This window comes from Microtus pennsylvanicus, chromosome 17 (assembly GCF_037038515.1).
Source record: "Microtus pennsylvanicus isolate mMicPen1 chromosome 17, mMicPen1.hap1, whole genome shotgun sequence".
NCBI classification, from domain to species: domain Eukaryota; kingdom Metazoa; phylum Chordata; class Mammalia; order Rodentia; family Cricetidae; genus Microtus; species Microtus pennsylvanicus.
In genome coordinates this window covers 32,307,417-32,334,915 of record NC_134595.1, presented here as the reverse complement: position 1 = coordinate 32,334,915, position 27,499 = coordinate 32,307,417, and the positions used below count along the sequence as shown (strand labels likewise).

Below are 27,499 nucleotides of genomic sequence, written 5' to 3'. Positions count from 1 at the left end.
TGGGCTTCAGGGGTCTCAAGGCACTGGACATGGCAGTGAAAACCAGGTTCTGCCCCAGAAGCCACCAACTTGATGTTTAGTTTCCTTTAGGTATCTTTAAAACACTCTCATGAGGCTAGAACACCAGTCTCAGCACCCGAAGTGCTTACTGTGTAAGCCTGATGACCTGAGTTCAGATCCCAGGACCCCCAGAAAAGCTGAGCATAGAGCTATGAGTTGGTGGGGTAAGGAGTGGAGAAGGTACATCCGGGGGATTTACTGGCCAGAGATCCGGGTTCAGGAAGAGACCTGCAGGCCAGGATGGTGGGTGGCACATGCCTTTAATGCCAGCACTCAGAAGTCAGAAGCAGGCGTATGCCTCTGTATGTTCAAGTCTGACCTGATATACAGAGCAAAACCCTGTCTCTAACAAAACAACAAAAAAATAAGGTGAGGGCTGGAGAGATGGCTCAGTGGTTAAGAGCATTGCCTGCTCTTCCAAGGGTTCTGAGTTCAATTCCCAGCAACCACATGGTGGCTCACAACCATCTGTAATGAGGTCTGGTGCCCTCTTCTGGCCTGCAGACATACATACAGATAGACTATTGTATACATAATAAATAAATTAAAAAAAAATAAGGTGAAAAGCCACCGATGACGCTACCTTCAGCCTCTGGTCTCCGCAGGTGTGTTTGCCTGCAAATTAGTGTGTGCTTGCACACACATAATTAAAAAATACTCAGATGTTTTTGAGCGTGTGCACGCACACACCACACATACACATACTTAAAAATACTCAGGTGGCCGGGCAGTGGTGGCTCACGCCTTTAATCCCAGCACTTGGGAGGCAGAGGCAGGAGGATCCCTATGAGTTTGAGGCCAGCCTGGTCTACAAGAGCTAGTTCCAGGACAGGCTCCAAAGCTACAGAAAAACCTGTCTCAAAAAAACAAAAAACAAAACACCATAAAATAAACAAAACAATACTCAGGTGTTATTGAGCATGCGCACACACATGCACCCCACAGGTTCCCCACTGGCCCAAAGTCTTGACACTCTTAAGTACAGCCTGATGGAGATTCTGTCAACTATCCTTATTCATGCTTCTGCACACTTCTGTTCAGACACCAGTAGGTGAGGGTTTTACCCATGGCAGCTTGGCTGCCATCTTAAGTGAAGAAATTAATTATGAGGTATGCCTGTCTCTACAAGAGGCAGCACTTACCTGTTACTTTCCCACATGGTTCCTCACTGAATGCTACAGCAAGCCTGAGGCAGCTGTACCACCCCCTCTTCTGGATGAGAAGACAGAGGCACTTGGTCCCCTCCTTTCCTCTCACAGAGTGGCCATTCTCTGTGTTGCCCCCCACTTCTCTGCCTTGTTGCTGAGTAGCGGCCCTCCACGGTAGGTAACCGCAACACTCCCTTTTCTAGTTCATGAGCGACCCGGTTCTGCACCAGGAGAAGCTGCTGAGGCCGGTGGTGCTGACGCTGGAGAAGGGTGCAGGGCAGGACAAAGATGAAACCTTGCAGGTGCTCTCTCTGCGTGCCCTGGGCAACATGGCTCTCGGTGCTCCTCGGAAGGTATCAAACGGGCACTGGCTCAGGTGTCAGGGGCTTGAGGGCTTTGTGGGCACACTCCTCCAGGAAGTGCGGGGTGCAGCTGAGTGATCGGAATTCCTCTAGGTGAAGCAGTATCGAAAACTCCTGCTGGAGAAGTGCCTGGGCTCCCTGCAGGGACAGGCGAGCTGCAGTGTGATGGCTGAAGCCATGGAGACCCTGACCAAGATCCTGGCTGAGCTCCGAGAGGGGGACATAGGATCTTCGTTTGAAGCCATCTCTGAACAGTGCAGGGCATTCTTCGACAGCGTGAGTGCAGATAAGAGCTTCCCTGCATATCTGTGTGTCCTCTTGCTTTAAGACAACACCCGAGACTGGAGGATTTATAAAGCGTAACGATCTATGCAGCTTGTGGTTCTGGAGTCTGTGGTATCTGAGAGCACGGTGCTTGCTTTTGTTAAGGGCCTTCTGCTGCGTTGGATTGAGATGGAGTGAGTGCGCTAGCTTGGATCCTTTCTTATTTATTATAAGGCCACTAAGGCCACTGTGAGAACGCCACCCTCACAATCTCATGCTGATTCCCTCCAGAGGTCCCACCTACAAACGCCATCTATATGTGATTTGGGAGACTAAGCTTCCCACACGTGGACTCTGGGTTGGGGCACATTCAAGTCACAACACCCTGTGTTTCACAGCACGAAGAAGAGATGTGTCCGGAGGCAGAACGAGCTGTTTCTCCACGGTGTGGTGTAACGTTCCTTGACTGATCTTGGGGTCCTGTAGCAACTATAGGCCTTATGCCAAGAGCCAGAGAATCAGCACCTTAGAATCCGAGGGCTCTGGTGCTTCTACCTTACGAGGAAGAGAGCCCTTGCAGCTCACATATACTCTCTGGGCGTCTGTGGAGACTGGAGCTGGGCAGGCAACACGGTGCATCCCTATTCCATTTGAACCCTTATACACGCCCTTGGGGTGGACCCCCAAGCTAGAGTCATGCCCAGTCTCTTGAGTGCTACATGAACCCCGAGGAAGGAGGGACTGTCCTGATGAATGGTTCCAGAAAGCTCTGTGGAAACCAAGGCATTGGAACGGGCCCTGGAGGAAGGCTGGGTTCCTTCTTGGCTTCTCACCCTCAGCCCACTTGTACCTCTCGGTTTCAGGAGAGCGAGATGATGCGTTCGAAGGCCTTCACCCTCTTCGGGAAGCTGGCGAAGGTGGTTGGGATTTCCAAGAAGCATTTCTTCAAAGGGGAGGTGAAGAGAGGCTGGGTCTCCCTCATGCTACACTGCCAAGACCCCTGCCCCAGTGTAGCTCAGGTAACACACACCCTCCTCTGTGTCCTATGATCTGGGGCTGCAGTGCCCAAGGGGAAAGGTGCCTTGGTTCTGCTGGCTCAGTGAGCTACTGGATTTTCTCCTCTCACTCCACATCTGCCCCCATCCCTTATGCATGCTGGGATAGAAATCATGCCAGGGACTCCAAAAGGGAGCTTATGAAAACTAGTGTCTTTATTTCCTTTCCCTCTATTCAGGTACCTGGACTTGGTCCCATTTAAACTTTGTCTTAAACTTCCCCTTACAGGTCCCTGAGGGTATCCTCGTTAGGGCTGCTAGGAGTTGAGAGGGCCCAGCTTGGTCTGTCACATCTTCGGGAGTGGGAGGAATGGGGTGGGAGAGGGTAGAGTAGGAGGCCTGCCCATCCAAAATGTGCTCCTGGCTCCAACTCCCGCAGGGCTGCTGTAAGGGTAAAGGTGTTGGCTGGAGGGGCGTGTCAGGGGCACCTGACCTGCAAGGGCTTATCACAGGTCATGAGTGAGCTCTCTGGAGCCTCCAGCCTGGCTTTCCTTTGCTCTAGGGGCCGTTCTGGGGCTGCCCTCTCACTCGGCGGGTGAGATGCTACCCAGCGCCCTGCTTGTTGATGTTTCTCCTGCTGTCTTGTGTCCTGCGTCCATTCAGGCATGTCAGGCTACCATGTTTCAGTGTGTGCATTTCTGGGGCTGGAAGTCCCTGGAGAGTTCCTTTGGTCACAGCAATGACAGCATCAATGACCAGATGACAGTTTTTCAGACAAACATGTGCTCCATACTGGTGAGGAGGCCAGGGGGCGGGGGGGGGGGGGCCACAAGGTTGGACTTATGACCCCACGTTCACCCAATGGGACAATGCGAGGGTGCCCACATTAACTTTTATAACTGCCACAATCAGAGTAGAGACAAAAGCTAATTTTGACAATAGGATTTATTTAGATTCAGGTAACTAAATTGTGATCGAGCCCATGAAGGTCCCTGATATTCCCATCGGCCATGTTCCTATGCTCAGGGGCCAAGAGTGGCCAGTAGCTGGTATTTTGGACAGCACAGGTTCACAAATACATTCAATGGGCACAACAGAGTCAGATAATGAAACCAAGAGCTAAGGGTCATTACTGGGCCCAGCTACCCTGCTGGGTGGTGCTCTTGCCCGCTATGGCCAAGCACTGACTCATCAGATGGGAGTGTCTGTCCCCATCTCACCCTCGACAATCATGTGGCACTTGTTTTTGCAGGCCCAGAAAAAGCCTGCTATTCTTTGTGGCTTCCTGGTAGAAACAACAATCTTCATGAAGAGCAACTTGACAAGGATCAGAATCTCTGCCTGTGCCTTGGCAGGTGAGTGGACAGATGTCCTCAGGCTAAGGGGAGTCTTGAAGTCCCAGGACTGGATGGAGAGACAAGTGTCAGGGCTGGGCTGAGAACCTAGGTCTGTCTACCTTACAGTAGTTCTAGCTCACAGGGTTCCATGCTTGCTTGAATAAGGGTGCTCACTACCAACTTCAGCCTGACAACACTTGACAGATATCTTCGTAGATTAACCTGCACCTCTTGCAAGGAGGGAGGTAGAACTGTCTGCTGACCACTCCCTGGTATAATGAGTACCTCTGTCATTTCAGGAGTTATCATGAAGCAGCTGTCTGCCCATTATCTGAAGAAGATGGACCTTGTGGGGCTTCGGAATTGTTAAGTAGCGCAGACTCAGTTGTAGAAATTTATGACTGACACTTTGAGACCATGATGGGGAAGAGGGAATAGCTGGACCTTGGGACTGCACGTAGGGAGAGATTCCAGGGCCATTTGGTAGGTGGAGTCCACGCCATCCCCATTCTCAGATACTTCAGCTGCTTCTGCCCCAATCCCACAGCCAAGGTGGTGTGTGTCAAGAGTTCTGACAGGTCTGTGGAGAGTGTGGGAACACTTAGGCTATGGCCCACTTTTGACTCCACACCAGGTTCCCAGGGGGGTGTCCCTGCTGGTGTCAGCCTGCCTCCCTCTGCAGAGTTCATGTGGTCCTGACCAGGCCTGTTCTTTCCTATTCCCACTCAGCTCTCCAGGACCTACAGCTAGATTCTGATGCTGGGGTCAGGAGGGCGGCCTTGGAGACCCTCAAAGTCCTGGACAACTGCAATCAGCACTGGCTCTTGGCTTCACCCAGAGGACTGCCCTAAGTGGCCCCAATGTAAGGTGTAAACTCTCGTCAGGGTCACGTCTGCCGTAGCAAGGCAAATCATTTTGTAGAAAATGATTTCATTTGTAGAAAAAACAACAACAAAAAACAACTTGATAAAGAATGTGTACCCATCTCTTTTCCCTCTGAAATATTCCTCCATGGCTCTCTGGAGTGCAGGTTCCTGGCTAGGTGGACACGGCATCCTAGAGCTGACCTAGGGGCAATGGGGCCTCTTCATCCTTTGCTGAGCCTTTGTGGGTGTGGTCATGCAGTGGTCTCCCACATCTGGGCATGGTGCCAAGCAGCAAGGGAAGGTGAAACTACTGCCCAGCCTGCCCCCAGGGACCTAATTCCTAAAGCAGAAGGCAGATGTATCCATAGCCGATCATGACACCCAGGGGAGCTTCACTGGGGAAGCAATGTTCAAAGCTTATCCCGGCCTGAGGTGTTCAAGGAATGTTGCTGGAACAGTTCAGTGGGGCCCTGGAACAGTTTGGCAAGGAGGAAAAAGGGTAATTAGCCCGTATTTAGAAGACAGATGGGAAAGAGAGAAAGAAGGACAGATTTTCTAAGTCTTGGGATGGCATCGGAGTGGTCAAGGCTGAGGTTAGGGCAGACAACTGTATTGAAGGCAGCACCATGAAGGGGACTCCCCCAACCCCCACCCCAACCAAGGAGGCAATCACCCAGCCAGAAGCAACTCGCTTGCTGAGACCTCTCACCAAGGGTGATTTTTGTAGCTTCTTATTTTATTTTATTTTTTTTGGCTTCCCCTGAATAAGCAGTAAAGTATTGATATTAGTTACTCTAGAGCCACTTGTGCACCGGCCCAAGATGGGCCATGTAACATATCTACACACATCTATGCCTTGGGCTCCCCTCCCCACTGTGTGCAACACTTATAGGCTAAAAGGTGACCAGCACAACTGAGGAAATGTCCCATTTCTGATGTGGATTTTTCTTTTATAAAGTAACAGAATTCTGGAGAGTAAAAGGTTTAAGCTAGGCTGGGCCGTGGTGGTGCACACCTTTAATCCCAGCACTTGGGAGGCAGAGGCAGGCAGATCACTGTGAGTTCAAGGTCAGCCTGGTCTACAAGAGCTAGTTCTAGGACAGGCTCCAAAGATACAGAGAAACCCTGTCTCAAAAAACAAACAAACAAACAACAACAACAAAAAAAACCCACAAAACAATAACAACAAAAGGTTTAAGCTCTTTAGCTACTGTAATTACACATAATATCAGAAAAGTAACAAATCAGAGAAGTTATTTATGATGTTTGGTACTAGATAGGTTCATGTGAACCCAGAGTAAGCCCAGCTCCAGCAGAGGTGAAGAGAACAGAAGGGCCTTGGGAATCTGTCAGACTCAAGTGGGCAGACTGGAGTGTGAGTCTGTGTCAGCAGTCATGAAGCAAGCATGAAGCTTGGGTTCCATCCTTAGCACCTCAAAACAACTCCCCCAAACAACAAAAACCCAAGGTGAAGGCCCAGCACAATGTTGGTCGCCGTCAGCAGAGCGCACCAGTGGGCACCGAGTCGTAGCTGCTTCCATTGCTGGGCTGGGCGTCATTTACAAAGGCTATTGGGCAAGTTGAAGGCAGACTATCTGTAAGTGGCTAAGGTCTCTAAAGACCCTTCCTTCCCCCCAGGGTCTTAGGACCCAAACATGAGTACAATCTTACAATCACTTCCAGTGTCTGGAGCGGGCCACTGAGACACATGATGGGGGCTGTTTCGCCGAGGAAAGCCAAAGGGGGCTCTGGGGGTTGAGGCAACTAGGCAAACAACTTACGACCAACAGCAAAGGGGATTGTTGCGGGCACACCCTACCAGGGACACCCGCCACACCAGGCAGCCAGAGACCCAGTTGGCGTGGCACCTAGGACTGGGGTTGCTTCTGGTGTCATCTGGCCTGATCCTAGGTGGGTCCCTTTCTGGAAGTTCAACCAGGAATATATAGTTTACAAAGTATTTTACCCATGGAAATAAATTGGAAAATAAAAATAGTCTCAGGATTTGGGAAACAGAGGCAGGAGGATCAGGAACTCAAGGGCACCTGGACTATACAGTGAGGCTGAGGTCAGCTCACACTCTGTCTCAAAAACCAAATGAAACAAAAACCCCAAAAAGAAAAAAACAAAATCCAGAGCTCCAAAGATCAAGCCAATGGTTGTGTTATGTCCCAAATTCACGGACTTACCCATGTCTACACCATGTCCCATAGAAGCACTCATGGGTACCCAGAGACATTCAGCTACACAGAGGCAGAAGTGAGGATGGATAAGATGTGAGGGAGAGGGGAGTAGAGACAAGGCAGATAATTAAAATTAAGAGAAAGAAAGCCATCGAGAATCCCCCTGAATAGAATTAGGAGACCCAATAATGGGTAAGTTTGGCTGAGTGGCTGGGGAAGCCCAAGGCACCAACTAACATTCCACATGAAAAGACCAAGATGCTGGTGATGCGGAGCAGGGGAGGTGGCTGGACAGGGGCTGACGGCTACAGGGAGGGAGCTGCAGTGGTTGACGGTGCAGTGGTTGCATCTCCAGCAAGAGAAACAGAAGTGTCTGCCATAGTGCCTTGTCTCCCCACAGCTACTCCCTCCACATAGTCATCATGCTCAACAGACAGAAACACCTCCTCAGCAACCCGGCCACACGGGGCTAGTCTGCTTCTATGGCCAGGGCATTGTTTGGTCTGCTGCTCCTGAAGAATCCTGAGGGAAGTATGACAACTTGAGCCTCTTTGCTGGAACTGGAGAGTCTCTCTCAGAGGTAGGAGCAGTCCGCACAGATATGTGTGCCTCAGCTGGAACTGAGCCCTGCAGGCTTCTGTTCCTGTCAGGTGTTGCCAATTTTGGGGAACACCAGAATCCAGAGTCTGGATTTAATTTTCTTAAGTCGGCTGTCTGACAAGGAACAGCTGCACCAGCTTTTTTTGGAGATACTTTAACATATGAGGTCACCTTCACCCGCTGAGGTGAAAGCAGGCAATACTTCTGATAAAGCTTATCAAATTCTTTTTTAATCCCTTCATAGCGGTCCTCCCCACTGGGCCAAGACCTTCTCCATGGTGTTAAAACAGCCGTCCTGGGTGATGCTGTCTTTCTTCTGATTGGCCCAGAATCAGGTCCTTGAAGAGAAAGGCCTGGGTTTTGTGAGGTGCTGTCCTCTGATGCTAACGGAGCAGGATGGGGCCTCGGGAGGCATCTGTTGGCTTTGACAGATATTTTGCTCAGGTCTTCAAAAGCCTCACTTGACCTCTTTGCCTTTTCTCTGCTGAAAAGTGAACTCAACCTGTGGGTTTTTATGTCCTGGGGGCTGCCCAGGCGTCTAGAAGCACCTCTGTACACATCGAGAGCCCAGGACTCAGTGGGGCCAGTCTGGCAAAGCTGTTTCCCAGGAGACAGGCTATACTCCTGAGCAAGTTTGTCAAATTTCATTTCAATTTCCCCAGGTAGCATCCTTGGTCTGGGAACTATTTTACCAGGTGAAATTAGCAACGGGAATACCTTCGCTCCATTTTCTTGCTCAAGACAGTTAGGTGTGTTTAAGTCCAAACACTTCTGAGGCATCCCGTGATGCGCCTTCCAAGCTGGACTGCATTTATGGACTTGGAGTTTGCTTCCTTTGAGAGTTCCTCTTTCCGGTTTTAAGTCTGTCTTGAGGGGAACAATGTGCGGTAAGTTGGTGCAGTTTCTCAGTATCATGGCCTCTTTCCCTGGATTGGAGCTCCTTCGGGAGGGCTTGCTCCTGTAGCAGTATGTCCTATTCAAGTGTAGCCCACTCTTACGCGAGAGCCGCCTCCTGAGGTTCCAGTTCTGGTTGATGTAGGTCTTGGTGGAGATTATGCACGAGGGCTGTAGGCTCAGCAGCTGACTCATCGAATGGATCATGCCTTCATACATATCACTGACCGTCACATTGCAAATGTCAGCAGCCTCAGGGGACTGGCTGCTTAGACTGTGGCTGCTGGTCTCTAGTAAGGAGAAGCTGTCATTTCTAGGTATAATGGTCATATCAGCTGAAGTCGACTCTTTAGGGCTACTAAAGCTCTCTGTAGAGATACTATCCTGGCATCCTGGAAGAAAAATATACAAAGTCAGGGTAAACCATGGCTCAACTTGCCCATACTTAGAGGTTGGAGAGCTCAAGAGGGATCACAATCACACGGTTTAAAATATCATGAAGTAACCCTGAGGATGTTAAGGATAGATCTCCTTGGGAGGCTTTATTCTAGCAACCAGAATTAGATTTTGACTTTTCACCCCAGTTTTGCAAGAGTAGTCTTCTCCCCATCATACTGGTTATAGATGGCTGTCAACTCAAAGGCCAACACAATACATACATGGATTAAAAACTTTAAAAATAAATTAGAAAGGAAAATTCTATAAACATAAGCATATTCAATCAAAAAAGCCAACACAGGGGCCTGGAGAGATGACTCAGGGGTTAAGAGCACTTGCTGCCCTTCCAGAGTATCAGAGTTCGCTTCCCAGCACCTGCAATAGGCAACAGACAAATGCCTGTGGCTCCAGCGCCAGGGGAATCTGGACTCTGGTCTGTAGCACCTCAACACATGCATGCACATGTAGAACAAAAGCCAGTAAGTGACCTTAAACTCCTGACCTCTATAGGGATGGCTGGGAAGACATGTGTCTGTGCAAGGTGCAGCTTTGACTGCTGTATTACACGACTATTTTACGGATTTTAAAAGGTAAAATCCATCCTATAGAAATGGGAGAAGCCCAGCTGGAGCACCCAAGACAGGTGAAAAGCATGAAAAACAACAGCGGTGGCAACTCATGGGGCTGCTAAATGCAACGGGACCCATCTGATTGGGTCCACTGTTAAAAGAACAAAAATGGCTACAAAGGACACTGTGGCTCAATTGGTAAAACTTTATCATGCCAATGAGAAGTTTCTGGCACATTCTGAACTTGCTATAGTCATGGAGAATCACCTGGCTCCTGGAAAGAACGTGTGAAGCATTTAGGGGTGCTGCAAATATGAGCTAAGTAACTATAGAGTGCTCATGTCCATACATATGTGCCAGGGACGGTCAGTGAAGGAATGACAACCAATGTTACCTGTGACACACAGGATGGATGGCCACTGGTTACCCCTGTGCTGCTAGACTCAAAATGTTCACACCGAGGGCAAAGAGCTACAAAACACATGGTATCATGACCATAGAGGGAAAACCAGCTCACTATAAGAATTTGCAGGATAGCCTGGGCTACAGTGAGACTCTACTGAAGTGGTCTTTACGTTCTAGGATATGCACACATCACTAAGTTTATGTTGCTGAGACACAGCCCACATTGAACACCCACCATAGGTGGTGCCAAGGGCCCCAAGTCTCCACAGATAAAAAGTTCATGTAATCACTCCCTCATACTCACCAGGTTCTGGTGTGACAGGCGAGGAAGGAACCCAAGGCATGAGTGTGCTTTTTCCTTCTCTCTTCTCGGTGTTCTGAAATCAGAACCAATGATTCTAAGAGTTTGGGATATTAAGACCTTGGGCTTATAGAACTGGGTTTGTCCTAAAAATACACATGGCAGTGTATCTGTAACATGACAGTGGCCACAGAGGGAAAGGGTGTTCCTAAACATCTAAGAACTCTGTCCCCAAGGACACAGCCACAGTTCTGGCAGCACTCCCCGCCCGACCAAGGATGGCACTTCTACCATTACATGCCTGCCTGCCTGCCTGCCACTGTGCTCGACATGAGGATAATGGACTCAACTCCCGAAACTCGAAGCCACCATGTCAATTAAATGTTTTCCTTTATAAGAGTTGCTGTGGTCATGGTGTCTCTCACAGCAACAGAAACCCTAACTGGGACAACTTGGCTTAGTCAGAATGTCCAGAGGCCACGTAGGTGGTGGGCAGAGGTCAGATAAACTCAGGTCTAATTCCAGCCCTCTCCTCTGACCACATAACAGCCAGGAGGACGTCACCTACTCTGCTAGGTGATAGGGAATTATTGACTTCACGGGAACTTGCAGCCGTCAGAGGGGTGCCATTGCTTGTTACTTAACATTACTCCTTAGGCATCTGACAATAGGGTATTAGGGTGTCCTTTGATTTATGAAAGATGATCTGGGAAACCAGAGGTGACATCTTTTGGGTAACCTCCAACACCAACTGCCCTAGTTAGCATTAGCTATCAACCTGATGTAGCCTATAGTCACCTGAAGAGAACCTCAAGCGGGTGAGTCTTTCAGCAAGTAGTTTGTGGGCATGTCTTGATTAACTGATGAAGGAGGGCCCAGCCCACTGTGGGTGACATCACCCCATGGCAGGTGGTCCTGGGCTGGGTAAGGCAAAAGCACCGAGAAAGCACTGCCGTCAAGCAGAGGGCACCAGGGCTAGGAGAGAGGCCTGCAGGCTGGGAGCAGGAAGGTGGGGTAACTACTTCCTCAGCTGTGCAGCTAGCCCTAGAGCTGCACTGGAGTCTGTGCCCACCGGAGCTGAGCAGTCCCCCGCAGAGGACAAGGCACCCCCGCGTGACTCCCCGAGTCCTCCCAGGTGCTCACTAAGAGAGAGGCTGACAGTTTGTGAAGAGTGTGGACATAATCACCAAATCCCTTCACAGGCTCCGAGGACAGCACATGAGGTCCCGACTACTGCACCCCAATTTGTCTTCAATGCCTGGTCAGTCTCACCAGCACACACAAATTACCTTAAAATACTCCTCATCTCGAAGCAGGATATGCATCTTGGCCAAGTACTTCCTTCTTAAGTCATTTTTCAGAGGGCTTCCAGGCCCTGAAAGCTGATCAGAAGAAGTCAGGACACTGAGTGAGAATGCTGGTACTTTCAGCCTGGACAATCCGAAAGCTCCGGAGTGCTTGACTATTTACGGGAAGTTATTCAGTCACTCTCCCGCATCCGCTGGTACAAAGTGGCGTGGGCCTTAGAGCTTCCAGACCCACTGTGCGGCTGCAGGGAATTTATCAGGGATCTAAACTAAAACGACCCAGAGCATACAACCCTGAAGATTTCTATGACAGCATCACTCAGAAAGAAAGTGGGGAGGTTGGAGACAATCTAACACTCTGGCTGCAGACTGAGAAGGGAGTCTTGGCTTTCCCACTCTCGACACCAGAAGGGTTCACCTCCCTTTCTGACATCCAGTGCACATGGCCAGGAAAGTGCTCTACCAATTAAGCTCCATGCGGGCTGTCACCTTCACTAACCAACCATGGAAGTGAGACCCACAGGGTACAAGGAGGCAGGTCACCTGCACCCTGGGGACAACTACAGGAAACAATACATAAGGACACTCAGCTTTTAGGCTAGTAACTTTGTGACCATACAAATTTATTTTTTATTTGATATTTTGAGGCAGGGTTTCTCTGTATAAACAACCCTAGCTGTCCTGGAACTAACTCTGTAGACCAGGTTGACCATGAACTCAGAGATCCACCTGTCCCTGTCTCTCAAGTGTTGGAATTAAGACGTGTGCCACCACAGCCCAGATGACCATATAGATTTTTAGATTTTTAAACGCTGACCTGGAAGTACTCAGCAATTCAGTGTCTGAGGTCAAGGCTAGGCTGGGTAACCATAAACCACAGCGTCAAGGATGATGGCATGTAGCCACACCTTCCTGAACTAGTCTATGTCAGCCAACAGTGGAGGCTAGCAGAGCACTGGCCTCTGAGGAGTGGGGGCCTCGGGATCTGAAGGGGTGACCAGAGCGGAGGGCAGCAGCAGCAACTTGGGGGACATCTAGACAGGAGGGGTGCTACCCCAGCTCATATGCTGTCTGGGAGCTGCAGCCACACGATTCTGCCCATTGTCACTAGAAACTTCTCTTACCAGCGAGGTGCAAGATAGCTGTTCCTCTTGGTCTGACCTTGTATCTGCACTGCTGCTTTCTGAAAAGCAGAGAACATTTGAACACGTGAGCATCTCATAGGTAGTTTTTGCATCAGTTGAGACATGCCTACAGTAAAGATCCCTGTTAGCTTAAGAATGTTCCTCTGGGGGTGGGAAGATGGCTTAGGGGTTAAGAGTGTGGTGCACGCCTTTGATCCCAGCACTCAGGAGGCAGAGGCAGGCTGATCTCTGTTGAGTTTGAGGCCAGCCTGGTCTATAGAGCAAGTTCCAGGACAGTCAAGGCTACGCGGAGAAGCCCTGTCTCAATAAACAAAACAAACAAACAAACAAAAAACAAAACAAAACAAAACCAAAACCTGATTACCAGTAGTCCAGTGCCTCTGATCAGGGAGATACCCCACTGACAACAGGAGCAGCAGACTCTCCACTTCAGTGACCTCTGATCTGAGACACTCTGACAGTCGCCAAGCAGACCAAACTCCCAGGGTTAATTGAGTCCCCACCTACTGTCCCCGGACAGTGAAATGAGGCTAGTCAGGCTGAGGAGCAGAATTTTTAACTTAGGACTCACTGAAACATTCACGGGTGCTCGACACCCAAGGTAGCAAGCAAGCACTCAGGGAACCATTCTGAGTAGCTTCAAGCAGTGGCGGAGGTAGTGGATCTAGGTGTTTGTGGAGCTAGAATCTGAATTAATACCAGTAAATGAGGAACTCCAGCAAGCAGTATCACCACCTTCTCCCTGTTTCCACTTGGAAAAAACTACCTTTCTGCAATTTGGCCTCAAAGGGAATGACTGGAGGGAGCTGGGGAGACAGAAAGAGCACAGCCTGAAAACCTTGGGAAGGGAGCGAAGCTGAGAAAGGAAAGACAGACATTGGCTGCAGAGGCGGGGGAGGGGCCATGTCTATAGATGCTGATGCTCCAATCACCTTCATGGGCAAGCCCTAAGATTTACTAGTTGTTGACACTAATGGGAAAGACATGGGTCCCCACCCAAGGACCTAGGAGGACAAGAAATCTACATAAAACCTTAACAATGAGATACCTCAGCTGTAAACTGCTGTAGGAGACAAGCCAGCCTTGTCCCTAGCCTCCCTTTCTAACAAGGTGACACTCACCAGCTTCCAGGACGTCTGTCCAGAGCTGAAAACGCTCACTGTCCTCCGGAGCTTGCCTATTTAGTCTGGTAATCATCTTCGTAGAAGGGTCCTTAGGGTATAAAAAAAAAAACCAAGAAATACAAGCTTGATGAAGTAACAACACATTTCTAGCCATTGTATACCATACATTCACAATCCTAGTGGGACACACCAGGGAAATAAACATGCTTACTGAAGGCCTCAAGACTCCAGAAGACAGTGGGAAGTTCCACTGGTCAAGGAGAGACTACAGCGGTAGTCAGGGACCCACAAGGCTGACCTGGATCTACAAGTGGCCACTGCAGTCCTGCTGGGTGGAGCCACTGAGCACTGTCAAATGGTCACTCCCCCAGGGAGGCCACTTCTGCTCTCTAAGGCCTGTGTTCACCAGGCTCCACGAAGACGGCACCAACAAGTGCCTGTTAGTAAAGCGTCAGCACTCAACATAGGAGGCTGCTTGCATGATTTTAGAAGCCAGCCCAGTGAGCGATGTCCTTTCAGGTGCTAGCTCTATGGGCCCAGGGGACCTGAGGTGGCCCATCAGCACCAAACTAAGTAACTCCTGACACTCACGGAAGCAGGCAGTCCTCAGCACCCCTACTGCTTGTATGTGTGAGCCGATGACAAACCAGCGCAGGGCAATGGGGAGTCAGTCCATCCTGACTTCCTGCCTCCCACCCAGGGCAATCTTGGAACCAGCACAAACACTTGGTCTTGGGGGGAGATCAGCAATGATAAACCCAGTAACACTGTGGAGGTCCCCAGCTGTACCTACAGGCCATGCACGCTCACTTTTCTAGTCCTAATAAAGTTCTAGCAATTCTACAGACCCCAGGCAGAGATCGTCTACGTTTTAAAGAAAAACCTTAAATAACTTTTGCTACCAGGATGACCATTCTAGCGCTGGGCTGTCAGGTGTGTCCCTCCATTCTGTGGCCCAGGAGGACACAAGGACTCGGATGGGCTGCTCCTTGAGGGCCATGCAATGGGCTTTATAAACCAAGCCATGGAATAGGTCAGCTGTACTCACTTTCACCCCTCTGGTGGCTTCCCTCACACGACAGAGCTGACCAACAATAACACACACATGCCCGGCACATCCCCAAGTACTTACATCTTCACAGACAAAGCATGCAGACCCCGATTCATAACAGAGGAAGGTGCAAGGGCCAAATGCCTTCCTTGGAACTGAAGAGCAATTTCAAACAAACAAACAAACAAACAAACAAACAAACAAACAAACAAACAAACCCCAGTCACCACGGAACGTGGCTGTAATACTAGCACTCCAGAGGCCAGAGAAGGGCTGATGAGAGTCTGAGGCCAGCCTGGGCTACATAGTGAGTTCCAGGTTAGTTTGGGCTACAATGATTTTTGTCTCAAAAAGCCAAAAGGCATTTAGAGTACACCAGCTGGTGAAAACAAGGGTTCCCTTACTGGTTAACTGGAAAGGGGTGTGAGGTGCACTTACAGATAGGAACTAAGGTGGCACGGCCGTCCGCTAACCCACGAGCTCTAGCCTTCCTGCAGCTATAATAATTAAACAGGAAGCTTAGTTAATTAGTTACCAGAATGGCTGTTAATGCAATGTAACCTTAATTTTGATGTTCTACTCTGGGTAACAGGCTCCCCCAGGAATCATGGCTGCCTGAGATTCAATTTGACTAGACAGCCTTACACTTATAACCAGGGCAACAGGTCACACCCAGTCTCGCAGCAGGAAGGTAAACTACAGATGCCGTCCAGGAAACCCTGTCAGGTCACGAGCTGTGTGGCTGAGGAAGAGAAGGGCAGAAGGCTGTGTGAGTCGGCTCTCTGCCTCCTCTCATCTTTCTGCTGCCTGGCTGCAGACAAGGAAGGGGGCACTGCTTTTCCCTCAAAGGAAACGAGATTTGGTCTTCTTTGTAAGGACCCAATAAAGGTGCCCCCAGCTGGTCTCGCACACAGACTGAAAGTCTCCAAGCTGGTCCAGCATCTGCACACATATGACTGCCGTGAGGGCCCTATGGACTATGCTGGAGAAAATGTAGCACACAGGAGCCAGGCAATAGAAGAAACACTTCTCAGTGGGTCCGCAAAGAAGAAAAGCGTTCCTGGGGTGGTCCCTCACAGCTCTCGGCAGTGGCCTCGGGGCTCACCCACCCTGGGATGAGTCACATCAACACACCACAGCAAAACATTAAGGCAGCAAACCTGATGGCAGTTACCTGAGTTTGTCCCTTGTTTCTTTCCTTTATCAGCTTTCCTCCCCAAACTCTCAATCCTTAAAAGAGGAAGACGACAATTAATTGAAGTAACCCAAAATGCTCAGTTTCTGCTCCAAATGCATGGAGAGAAAGCCAAGCTGAACGGCACAAAAGGTGAACATGAAAGGCAATTCAGATTGTGACAGTGCTGGATAAACATCACTAATGACAATCTCTCCGACCCAGAAAGCAGCAGCTTCCCGATTTCAACCACCAACCCGAAGAGCTGAGGACAGCTCATATTCCATACTCTTAAGATGCACATTCACTGGGGAAAGGGCACATAGAACATACATTCAGAGAGCAAACTTTTCCCCCCAGAGAAAGGGTTTCTCTGTATAGCCGTAGCTGTCCTGGAACTCACAAAGATCCACTTGCCTTTGCCTCTCAAGAGCTAGGATTAAAGGCGTGTACTTACAGCTGCCTGGCTTAGAACAGGCATTTTTATAGGGCAATTTCTGCACCTCATCCTGGAAGTCAGTGCTTTCCTAGGGCAGTCTAGTGACATGATACAGAGAAGCCCACGTACAGAGAACGCTGGGGTTCAAGTGCCCCAGCCCTGTCACTCACTAGCAGAACCTGTGAATTAAATCTCCTGAGAAAATACAAGTTACTTAGAAGAAGGGTGGGTTTTGAGGTTTGATATGACTGTATTAAAGAGAAGCGGAAAAAAAATTCACACAACACCCTCAATGCTCCAAATTTCACCGAGGAGACATCATTTAGTACCCACAGCCCACCTGCATGTAACTCTTACACCCTCCTAGAAGCCCAAGAGACAGAGACCATGTTCACTGGCAGTAAATAACCCAGGTTTTCCGTTCATGTAGCGGAGCCAGCATGTGAATTCTGGGAGCTGCTGACCACAACACAGTCTTTCCAGAGGACAGGGATGCTTGAGTATATGGGCTCAAGCGCCCCACCGAGGCGTTGCTTCTCTGGCTGAGTGGCCCTCTCTGTGGGAATCCACATTTAACGGCAATGACTTTTTTTTTTTTGGTTTTTCGAGACAGGGTTTCTCTGTGGTTTTGGAGCCTGTCCTGGAACTAGCTCTTGTAGACCAGGCTGGTCTCGAACTCACAGAGATCCGCCTGCCTCTGCCTCCCAAGTGCTGGGATTAAAGGCGTGCGCCACCACCGCCCGGTCAACGGCAATGACTTTTAACAGGAGCTTCCACTGCAGGACTGAAATGGAATTCTACAAAATGCACAAGCGCAGGCACAGGTGAACCATCAATACAGGCAAATGATTGCACCCCTGATGTCTCTACTGCAATCCGTCTTTGAACACTGTTCATATTGCACAGGGAGAGCCAGGAGCTTAGGAAATGCCAGGTCAAAAACTCTCTTAGAATAAGTAACAGGATGAGGGACTCGTGGCATGAATACAAGCCACGAGCTTGCTAGGATACAGAGCTATCAACTAACAACCATGGCCCTAGGAGTCTGTGGGTTGGCCAGTTCTCAGGGAGGGCTCTTATATGCTGACCTGTGACGGTCTCAAACTGTAAAGATACTTCATGGTTGTTCTCATATAACTAACATCAGGTTTTTACCGGCAAAAATGAGTGTTATTCAAGACAGATGGGCTGTCCAAAACATTCCAGACACTGCCCACCCTTGCATGAACAATCACATAGAAAAGCCTAGAGACAGGCAGTACCCCTAAGGATTCCTATATTACTGGGTCCTGATCCCATCTGGAGCAAAAGCAACCTGTTGCGGTATTATTTCTGTTTCTGCCTGTGTAAAACTTTCACCCAACGTGTGCCTTGAACAGCTGAGAAAACTAAGGGCAAAGACTGCGCTTGTCAAAGTGGGTCCTGTGGACCCTTGGCACATTGTGATCTGAAATCAGATTTTATGAGTAAAAGAAAACATTAGGGATGTCTTATGGAAGGAACTGACCTCATCAAATTCAAAACACAGCTCAGTTAGAGAATCCAAGACGCTTAAGGCAGTCCATAGCATTAAATAAAATTGCTCCTGAGGGGTAAAATTGCATCCTGATAGACGGACACTCCAAAACAGATGGGTCCGAGTTACACAGCCCAGTCCATGAGAACCGAGCAGTCCCGGGTATTGGCTTGCGCACTCCGGTGAATGTGAACACACCCACACGGAGTACCCACGGTTGTAAACATCCTTTTTATATCACAGAGACACTGTCCCGCTAAGCAATCAGCTCCGGCTTTCGCGCCAGGCATTTTAAAAATCAGGCTGCAACCGTGTCTCCGGGCATTCCCTTTTGAGAAAGAACTAGGAAAAAAAGCAATTCACGGTTGCAAGGTCCCCTATGAGTGAGGGGGAACGGGTGCTGCATTCCAAATTCTAAACCCCACTTTTCTAGAACACTGCCACGAGGAGGAGGGTTCCGTACCCTGGGGTGTCTCGTAGGTCAGCGTGGCCATCTGCACCAGCGGGTCGTCCTCAAAGGGCTGGTTATACTGCGGAGAAGGAGAGCCGGTCAGACCCCAGGGCGCTGGATTCCCGCCCGCCGGCCGCACCCTCCCTGCCTCGGCCATCCCAGCTCACCTTCGCTATCAGCCGCTGCATGTACGTCTGGAAACCCCTATGTCTTTCTTTGAGAAGACGCACCAGCCGGCTAGACGATGAAACGTCAGGATCCATGGCGCAGGCTGCTCACTGCCTGGACTCAGCACCGCCAAAGGCCGCGAACGGTTCAAAAGTACCGCCCTCGCGCAGATAGGCTCTTTCAAAAGTTTTTACGCGATCGAACCGCCCTCCTCTCCCAGCACTTCCGGCGGAAACGGAGGGAGGGAGGGCAGCCGGAGCGGAGGAACATGCGCATTGCTTCCCCATGGTGCACTCCCGCGCCCTCTAGAGGCGTCTGGACGAGTTGCCTGGGTGTCCCTGCTGGGTCCCGGAGGTGATCCTTCTTGAATTGCTTGGGAGGGCTGAGAGAGAGATATCGCCAAATAACTGTCCTGAAAGGAGTCAGGAAAACCAGTTTCCATAAATTTCAACAAAAGACATGTTTAAAAGTGCTGACTGAAAAGATCTCTGATGCAGTTTGACAGCTGAGAGGTTTTGTCAGTTTAAAAGGACAACCTCACCAAACAAATTTCAGTAAAATACAAATACAAGACCTGCAAGTTATAAAGGTGAAAAAAAAGAAAAAAGTGCTGACGGATATTATAAATGTGACAAAAATCTACGGTTTTTACCCTAGGGTTTTCATCAACTCCCTTTCCAGTTTTTGATTATATACGGTTTCTTGATTGACATTTATATTGTTCCTTGAGGTGGTAGGTTATTTGGTGTTCATTTTATGAGGGCATTTACAACGATTGACATTTTAGAAAATTTTCAGGTAAGTTTTTTGGATTTTTTCTTATTGCAAGGCTGGGAGATTGAACCGCAGTTTAGGATGGTTTTATTCTGGCTTCTTTTATTCTGGCTTCATAACAGCTGCATTTATGTGCTGTGTTAGTGTGCTTATCACAATATTGGGTGATACTGGAATCATTACTGAGTGACAAGAAGTCCCTCGAGGGGCCTCCCCATCTGTCAGCCTGCTGAAGCTGGAGAGGAAAGAGGAACTTCCGGGCTCGCGGACTGAGGATGCGCACACAATGTATTTGCAACAGCCACAGAAATACGCTAAGTCCCTTTCAAGATGGTTAGCTTAGGGCTATCAGTTGTCAGGCTCTCTTGGGGTTGTTTACTAATTGGGGGCTATCCCATCCAGACTGTCCCTACTCCAGCAGGACCTGGCTCTGGGGGGAAATGTGAAGGCTGTGCTGTTTCAGCGCAAAGCGGTGTGTGTGTGTGTGTGTGTGTGTGTGTGTGTGTGTGTGTGTGTGTGTGTACCAGATAGCCATTCTGTCTCCTAAGTGCTTCCGTGTCTTCCCTGCCACAGCGGGCTGAATTTCTCCGAACTGAAAGCTAAAATGAAGCTTTCCTTCCTTAACTTGTGTTTTGCCAGGCATTCTTCACAGCAATAAGAAAATATCCAAGACACTGTCAATTTACAGATAATTTTGATTTCAGATAGAGCTTTTACATCCACTGCGTTGGAAAAAAAGCATAAATAGCTCATCAAAGTAAGCTTAGCTTCATAGAAGATGGTTTCAGAGTACTGATCAGTCACTGAGAAAAATCAAGTAAAGAAACTACATAAATGAAACAGAACAGATAATTTGTCCCAAATATTATTATGTCAGTGAATATATACACACACACACACATATATAGTGTATATATACATACAATTCAAGGATATGCTATATTTTATTAATAAAAATAGTTTAAAAATATTTGATGCTATTTACAAATGCTATTTTGCTAATTATTGAAATAGTTTTCAAATATAGTGATGTGAATTCTAGTCATGAAAGTTAGATATTATATATATGTATATACATATACATATATATACACACATATACACTTATTGTCCTGGTCACTCTTCAATTGCTATGAAGAGACACCATGATCAAGGCAACTCTTACAAAAATAAAGCATTTAATTAGCTTGCTTACAGTTTCAGAAGCTTAGTTCATTGTCATCATGGTGACAATGGTGGCATGCAGGCAGACATGGTGTTGGAAAAATAGTTAAGAATTCTACATCCTGGTCCATAGGGAGCAGGAAGAGAGAGAGCTACTGAACCTGGTATTGGCTTTGAAACCACAAAGTCCAACCCCAGTGACATACTTCCTCCAACAAGACCACCCCTACTCTATCTAATGTGGCCGTACCTCCTAATCTTTATAATCTTTTCAAATGGTTCCACTCTCTTGTGACTAAGCATTCAAATATATGAGCCTAAAGGGGCCATTTTTATTCAGATCATATGTACTACTAGCGGCTCACACCTACCATAGCCAACAGACCAACTTCTCTGAGTCCTTTTGGGCTCTGATGTTCACTGCTTCTCATCACCTCTAACAGGATACAGAGTGCCAAGTTTTTTCAATAGCTAAAGTCTCCACACCCACGTTTGCATGATGTCCGAATCACCCCATATTCTAATTAGCACAGAGACATTCTTTGACAAGATAGGAAAACAAGAGTCAAATAATTTGTGCAAATATAAAACATTCTAATTATTCTTCACTTCGACAGTCTACGATATGCCTGAGACTCCATTTTTTTCCTTCAATGAAATAATTTCTCTTTTCTCTTCATATTTGTAAAAATATAATCTTTCATGCCTTATAGTATTGGCAAATCCTAGTGTTCATCAGTACCTTGGATACTTTGTTTTGAAGGTTTTCAGATTTTCTTGTTTTGTGTGGTTGGTTTAGGGCAGGACGCAGCGCTGAGGATTGAACCCAGGATCTCACTCATGTTAGTAAAGTGTTCTACCACTGAACCTACATCCTGGCTCCTCTTTCATTATGGTTTTTACAGTATGCAAACTCAGGCATTTATATTACCTACACATACAAGTACTTGCTATCACACAATTAATTATATTTTACTCTTTCATATTGTTAGAATATTTTGCTTACTTATAAACTATCTTGTGTATTTGTTTTACTTAGAGACCGTACTCTCTGAAATAACTCTGTTATTCACAGCCAGGACTGTTACACAGAGAAACCCTGCCTCGAAACCTCCCCTCCCACCAAATTAATCTAAAGGCAGAGAATATAAAGAAAGAATATAAAAATAGAGAAATGAAACGTTTAAAAGAAAAAGGGTTTAGTATGTGTGCATATGAGGTCACTGAGGCCAGAAGTCACATAGGATCCCCTAGAGCTGGAGTTACAGACTTTTTTTTTTTTGAGCAACTTGACATGGATGCTGGATCCAAACTCTGGCCCTCATGATAGCGCATTGTTAAGCCCAAGTTACTGATCCCCAACAAAGGAAACTCCACGGAGCTGGATTCTGATGTGAAGCACAAGAGGGCTTTTAATATTCAAACTGGAGTTTGGACTATACCACCAGCGTGTCCACACGGTGGCTGAGGGAAGTGTGGCCCCGAGCCCAGGGAAGGGGAGAAGTTTCAAAGGGGAAACGCTGTAATCAGGGAGTTCATGTCCTGACATTTTGGGATTGGGTAACAAGGGCATAGGGTAAGGTTTCTGAAACCGTTGGTCAGTTTTTGGGCACAAAACCCTAACAAAGAGCCATTAATAACTGACAAGGTATCTTCAAGGACAGGATGCCTCCTAGAAACATCTGGACCTCGTTAAATTTTATAGTCCCGCTCCCTAGCTCCTTAATTGCCCACTTTCAGGGTATTCGTTCAAATTCCACTATCGTAGCACATCTCTGGAGCTGAGATCGGGCCCCCACTCATTATATGCCTTAAGATGATGCCCCTTCTTTAAAATGGAGTTGCAAAGTCAGGTCGTCACAGCATCAAGCTCTCCTAACCACTGAGTCACCTCTCCAGCCCCTGAAATGAAACACTGCTTTATGACAAAAATGCCTAACTTAAGACAAATCTAGGCGTCCAAGAACAAAATGGAAAAAGCAGTTAGGTTACATCTGACGAAGGACTAATAACAAGAGCATTTAGAAAGGAGTAGGAAATCCTTGAGGGGAAAAGGACAAAGGTCAGAAATTGTCAACAAGGGATGAAGTGTAATAATCATTGTTCTATCTCAAAATTAATTAGAAATGAGTAAGAGTCGGGTATAATGTGCGTGTGAAGACGCCACAATGAAGTCCATTCCTTCGTATGCTGACTTACGAAAGTCAGAAAACCTGCGGCACAAAGCCTATGAAATTAGCATAATTAAACAGTAGTAACAGAGAGGGAGTGAGGACGTATTGCTGACCCTTCAGGGGAGCATCTGTTTATGCGGTGTTCCCAGAGGGCACTGTGCCATGATGTAACAAGGGCTTTCGAAACACGTTTATGCTTTGATGCCATGGATCATTTTGAAATCTAAGCAAATTTTAAAAAAAAAAAGTTGGCAGGAATTTGGCCTGGGGCTATTTACAAAGCCCTAACCACTACATTCAGCATTCTGAGGGTGTTGAGCAAGATGGTAACCTACCATCTATGTTCCATTCGATTTTGAAGAACTTTATCCGTTGGCTTCTAAGATGAATAGGGCATTTAAGTCTTAGATGGAAGTTCTAAACATATACATTATATATTTAAAGATGTCTGTAAGGAGCTGGAGAGATGGCTCAGCAGTTAAAACCATGCCCAGTTCTTACAGATATTCTAAGTTTAGTCCCCGGCACTTTTGTTAGGGTGCTCACGAGCAATAGTAACTCCATCTTTAGAGGGTGCATTTTCTGGCTCCCATGTGTGCCCGCATTCATATGCCCCTTACACATAACTATAAGAAGTTTTTGAAAAATGTGTATGTTTTCACAACTTGAGCATGCATTTATGAAAAATATTTCCAGGATATATTCAGATCAATGATGGAGTAATGGAACATTTTTAATAATAGGGGTGCTTTTTGGCCACATTTTCCATAATGGGTTCCTGTTATGCAAATATGAGACTGTGTTATTCATGGACTAAAGAACACAGATAGACAATCATATGTTTTTTTCCCTTAGTTCTACAAAATTAGATTCCTCCCCGCTGCCCCCCAGTGAGACATATGAGGTTCCAGACATTCTAAACCTGTCTCCATGCAACTGGGCCATGTTTTATCACCAAGGCACCTCACCTCCCCAGCTTTACCCAGAAGTGGTTTTTTGGTTTTTTCCCCCCCGCTAGGAAAATAGGACTAAGGCTCTAGTGATATTTCTGTTCTACCTTCATGTGGCGGGAAGCTGTTTTTATCTTCTTCACCTTGGTTTTTTTGCAACACCAACACATTTTTAGGGTCATGATTAATGTGTTTTAATGGGCTTTGCATTTTAAAAATCAATGGAAGAATTTATATTAAAAATAGAACACAATTAGGTTGATTTGGGTGACCTATTTTTAATCAACTCCATTATTTAAGGATCTGAAAATTTTCAGGGCATCTTTCTCTGGAGCACGCAGAGATCAGCCGTTCTGGTATTACATGTGAATAGTTTTAAAATAAGAGTCACAGGGTTAATTGATAAATTGCTAAACATCCCCCCCCTTCTTTTTGATTTTCTAAGATCAGGTCTCACCCTGTAGCTCATACATTTTCCCCCTCATAAAACTATCTGCTATCGGAATGTTCTAGGTTTGCCCTCTCGCCCCATTTCCTGGCCTTCAGTCCACTGAAGGCTTTCTTCCTCCCATGGTTCACTGGGGCTGTTCTAGTTTTGTCCCTGTTGATATGATAGCCATTTTGACTGAATACAACCTGGGAGAAAAGGGTTCTTTTCTGTTTAACAATTTCAGGTAGCAGTCTGTCCCTGAACGAAGTCAGGACAGGCTCTCAAGGCAGAACCTGGAGCAGAAACCACAGAGGAATACTTGTAATGGATTATTAAAAATTGCTGCAGGATCCCTGAATAGCTGTAGTGGCAGAAACATGGCAAGTCCCTGAGCAGTGGCAGGCAGGGGGTCATGTGATGTGAGGCAGGGGCAGCAGGTCTGGAGAGCAGCCAGTCCCAGTCAGGGACAACGCAGAGGACCATGCGGCAGGTCTCTGAAGGTAGCTGGTCCCCAGCAAACCATGTGGCAGCAGGTGAGAGACAGACGATAGGCAAGCCAAGCAGAGTGAGGTTGGATATTTATTTAGTGGTTATGGAAGGGAGGGGAGAAGGAGGGGAGGAAAGAGAGAGAGAGAAAGAGAGAGAGAGAGAGAGAGAGAGAGAGAGAGAGAGAGAGAGAGAGAGAGCAAAGCTGTCTCTCCGAGAGGGAGATGGAAAAGAGGGAGAACTTAGGCTGAAAGCTGAAGATCAGCCTGTCTCAGCAGATGGGGGAGGAAGGGAGGGCATGGCTTGTCTCTTAAAGAGACAGAACAATCATTACAATGCTGCTTTCTGGTTCCCTTTCTGACTTATAAGTGGGCATCAGAAGACAGTTTTGGGGAGAGAGTTCTCTTGTGGAATATTAGTTTAATGATGCAAAGATGTGTTGCATTCTTTTATGTTGCATTGTTTGACTCTGTAAAGCTGTGTTACTTGGCCTGGCCCAAACACCTGATTGGTCTAATGAGGAGCAGAACAGCCAATAGCTAGGCAGGAGAGGGATAGGAAGGCTGCCAAGCAGGGAGAGTAAATAGGTTTGAGAGAAGATTTAGGAGTGAGGAGTGAGAAAACAAGGAGAGGAGGATGCCAGGGGCCAGGAACTCAGCCGTACAACCAGTCACAGAGTGAGAAGGAAAGAAAGGGATATAGAATAGAGAAAGGCAAAAGCCCAGAGTCAAAGGATAGGTGGAATAATTAAAGAAAAGCTGGCTAGAAATAAGCCAAGCTAAGGCCAGGCATTCCTAAGTAAGAATAAGTCTCTGTGTGTTTATTTGGGAGCTGGGTAGTGGGCCCCCAAAGAGTTTTAAAAAAGAAAGAAAAATCTACATAGTTCCTTTTATTTTTAAACACATGGGTTCCGAGGATTGAACTCAGGCCATCTGACTTTGTGGCAAGCACCGTTACCTGCTAAGCTGTCTGCTGGGCTGAGTCTTCTCATCTCTTATGGACCTTGCATTAGTTACATTAGTTCCTTCTGTTTCTGTGATTAAAATGCTCTAATAGAAACAATGTAATGAAGAAAAGGTTTGTTCTGGCTTATGGTTCTAGAGGGATAGAATCCAACACGGCAGGGAAGCCATGGCAGCAGTCGGGGAAAGTGTGGTGGCGGGGCAAGAAGCTGGCTGAGCACATTTTCATCCACATACAAGAAGGAGAGAAAGAAGGAGACAGAAAGAGAAAAAGAGGGAGGAAAGGAAATAGAAGGAGAGAGATAGGGAGAAGGAGAGAGAGAAAAGGGGGTGAGGGAGAGAACAAGAAAAGGAAGTGAGGTTATAGTAGGTTACTGAACTACAGTTACGCCATTTTATGAAAGTTTTCCTAAGAATACTTTAAGTGCTAATAATATCCTGGGTAAAACGGGTCTCAGGACCAGCCCTAAGTGCCTATGCAATGTGACCCTAGGCTAGAGGTCAACCACCTGACCCTTTAGCCGCTAACTCTCCATTTCTGTAAACCATGCTTGCTTTTTGTATATATCATGACTGTGGTTTTCTTTTTTTTTACTCTTCAGAACTCAAACAAACTGGAGGTCAAGCTGCTTTTCACAAACAGCTTGGGACTGTCCTCCTATAGTTAATAAAGACTCCATTTGACTTAGGAATCTTGGAAGTTTTTCTCTTCAGTTACCCCATAACAGGGCAAACAAAGCTAATTCCTAGTGATGGCCTTTCACCAGCTAGGCTCCATATACTAAAGGGTCTATAACCTCCCTGAACGGTGCAACCAGTTGGGGACCAAGTGTTCAAAATGAGCCTCTGGGAGGCATTTGTCACTCAAACCACCACAAATCTCAACACTGTTAAAATCAGACTCTTGACTTTGAGGAAAAAAGAATTTGAGGGTAAACCAGTATAAGGCAGAGTTGGTGTTTATTACAAGACATTTTAAATCTTGGTTTTGAGCACAAGGGCTAGGAAGAGGAAGGACCTTCTTGGGAGATTGTACCTGAGAACACTGTGTAGGGCCAGGGGGGCTGTGTTTGGTTGACTTTACAATAGTAGTAATATACAGGGGCTTCTCAGTCAGTGATCTTTTGCTGTGAAAAGACATCATAACCACAGCAACTCTTACAAAGGAAAGCATTTAAATGGGGCTTGCCTTCAGTTTCAGAAGTTTAGTCCATAATTATCATGGAGGGCAGCATGCAGGCAGACATGGTGCTGGAGAAGGAGCTGTGACGCAACAGTCTGTGATGAATCATGTCATCACACCGATTGTGATCGTCTAGGGCGAACCAGGGAGTCCCTAGTGTGAAGGATCCAGGAGTTCAGGTTTGCATGCTAGCCAAGCCAATGCTGATCATATGTGACAGGAAAGGCTTTGCCTTCCCTTGTTGAGCAGCTCACGGGGGCTTATGATTCAGTTGGTGTATTGGTTTACTAAAACACTGATTGGCCAGTAGCTAGGCAGGAAGTATAGGCAGGGCAACCAGAATAGGAGAATTCTGGGAAGAGGAAAGGCACAGTCTACAAGTGACAAATCTTTACAGGGTACAAGACCATTGTCCCACATTATCCGATGCTTCAGTTTGTTATTTTCACTCGTGTCTTTGTTATCTTTACTTATTTTTCTAATCCCTAAGCTCCTACCCTGGTAAGTGATATTTTTGTCAAAGCAGGCCTCTTACAGTTTTCAAGAGGGGGGAACATTATAAAGGTCAATGAGTGTGAT

At 47.3% G+C, this 27,499-nt stretch overlaps 2 protein-coding genes across 2 annotated transcripts in view; one reads left to right on the top strand and one right to left on the bottom strand.

Annotated features, from left to right (window-relative positions):
* Mroh2a (maestro heat like repeat family member 2A) overlaps positions 1-5,017 on the top strand; it is a 37,956-nt gene extending 32,939 nt beyond the window's left edge. The window contains exons 35-41 of the mRNA XM_075951719.1: positions 1,412-1,561; positions 1,664-1,846; positions 2,698-2,853; positions 3,493-3,624; positions 4,082-4,184; positions 4,466-4,531; positions 4,896-5,017. Coding sequence (XP_075807834.1) covers positions 1,412-1,561; positions 1,664-1,846; positions 2,698-2,853; positions 3,493-3,624; positions 4,082-4,184; positions 4,466-4,531; positions 4,896-5,017 — 912 coding nt within the window. The remainder of the gene's footprint in view (positions 1-1,411; positions 1,562-1,663; positions 1,847-2,697; positions 2,854-3,492; positions 3,625-4,081; positions 4,185-4,465; positions 4,532-4,895) is intronic.
* Positions 4,987-18,934, bottom strand: Hjurp (Holliday junction recognition protein). Its single transcript, XM_075951721.1, has 8 exons — positions 18,797-18,934; positions 18,642-18,708; positions 16,224-16,279; positions 13,996-14,086; positions 12,854-12,912; positions 11,712-11,804; positions 10,426-10,498; positions 4,987-9,101 (listed from the first exon to the last, which is right to left on the bottom strand). Exons 1-8 carry the CDS (start codon positions 18,890-18,892, stop codon positions 7,696-7,698), a joined length of 1,941 nt encoding a protein of 646 aa, XP_075807836.1. The 5' UTR covers positions 18,893-18,934; the 3' UTR covers positions 4,987-7,695.
* Positions 18,935-27,499: the final 8,565 nt, after the last annotated feature.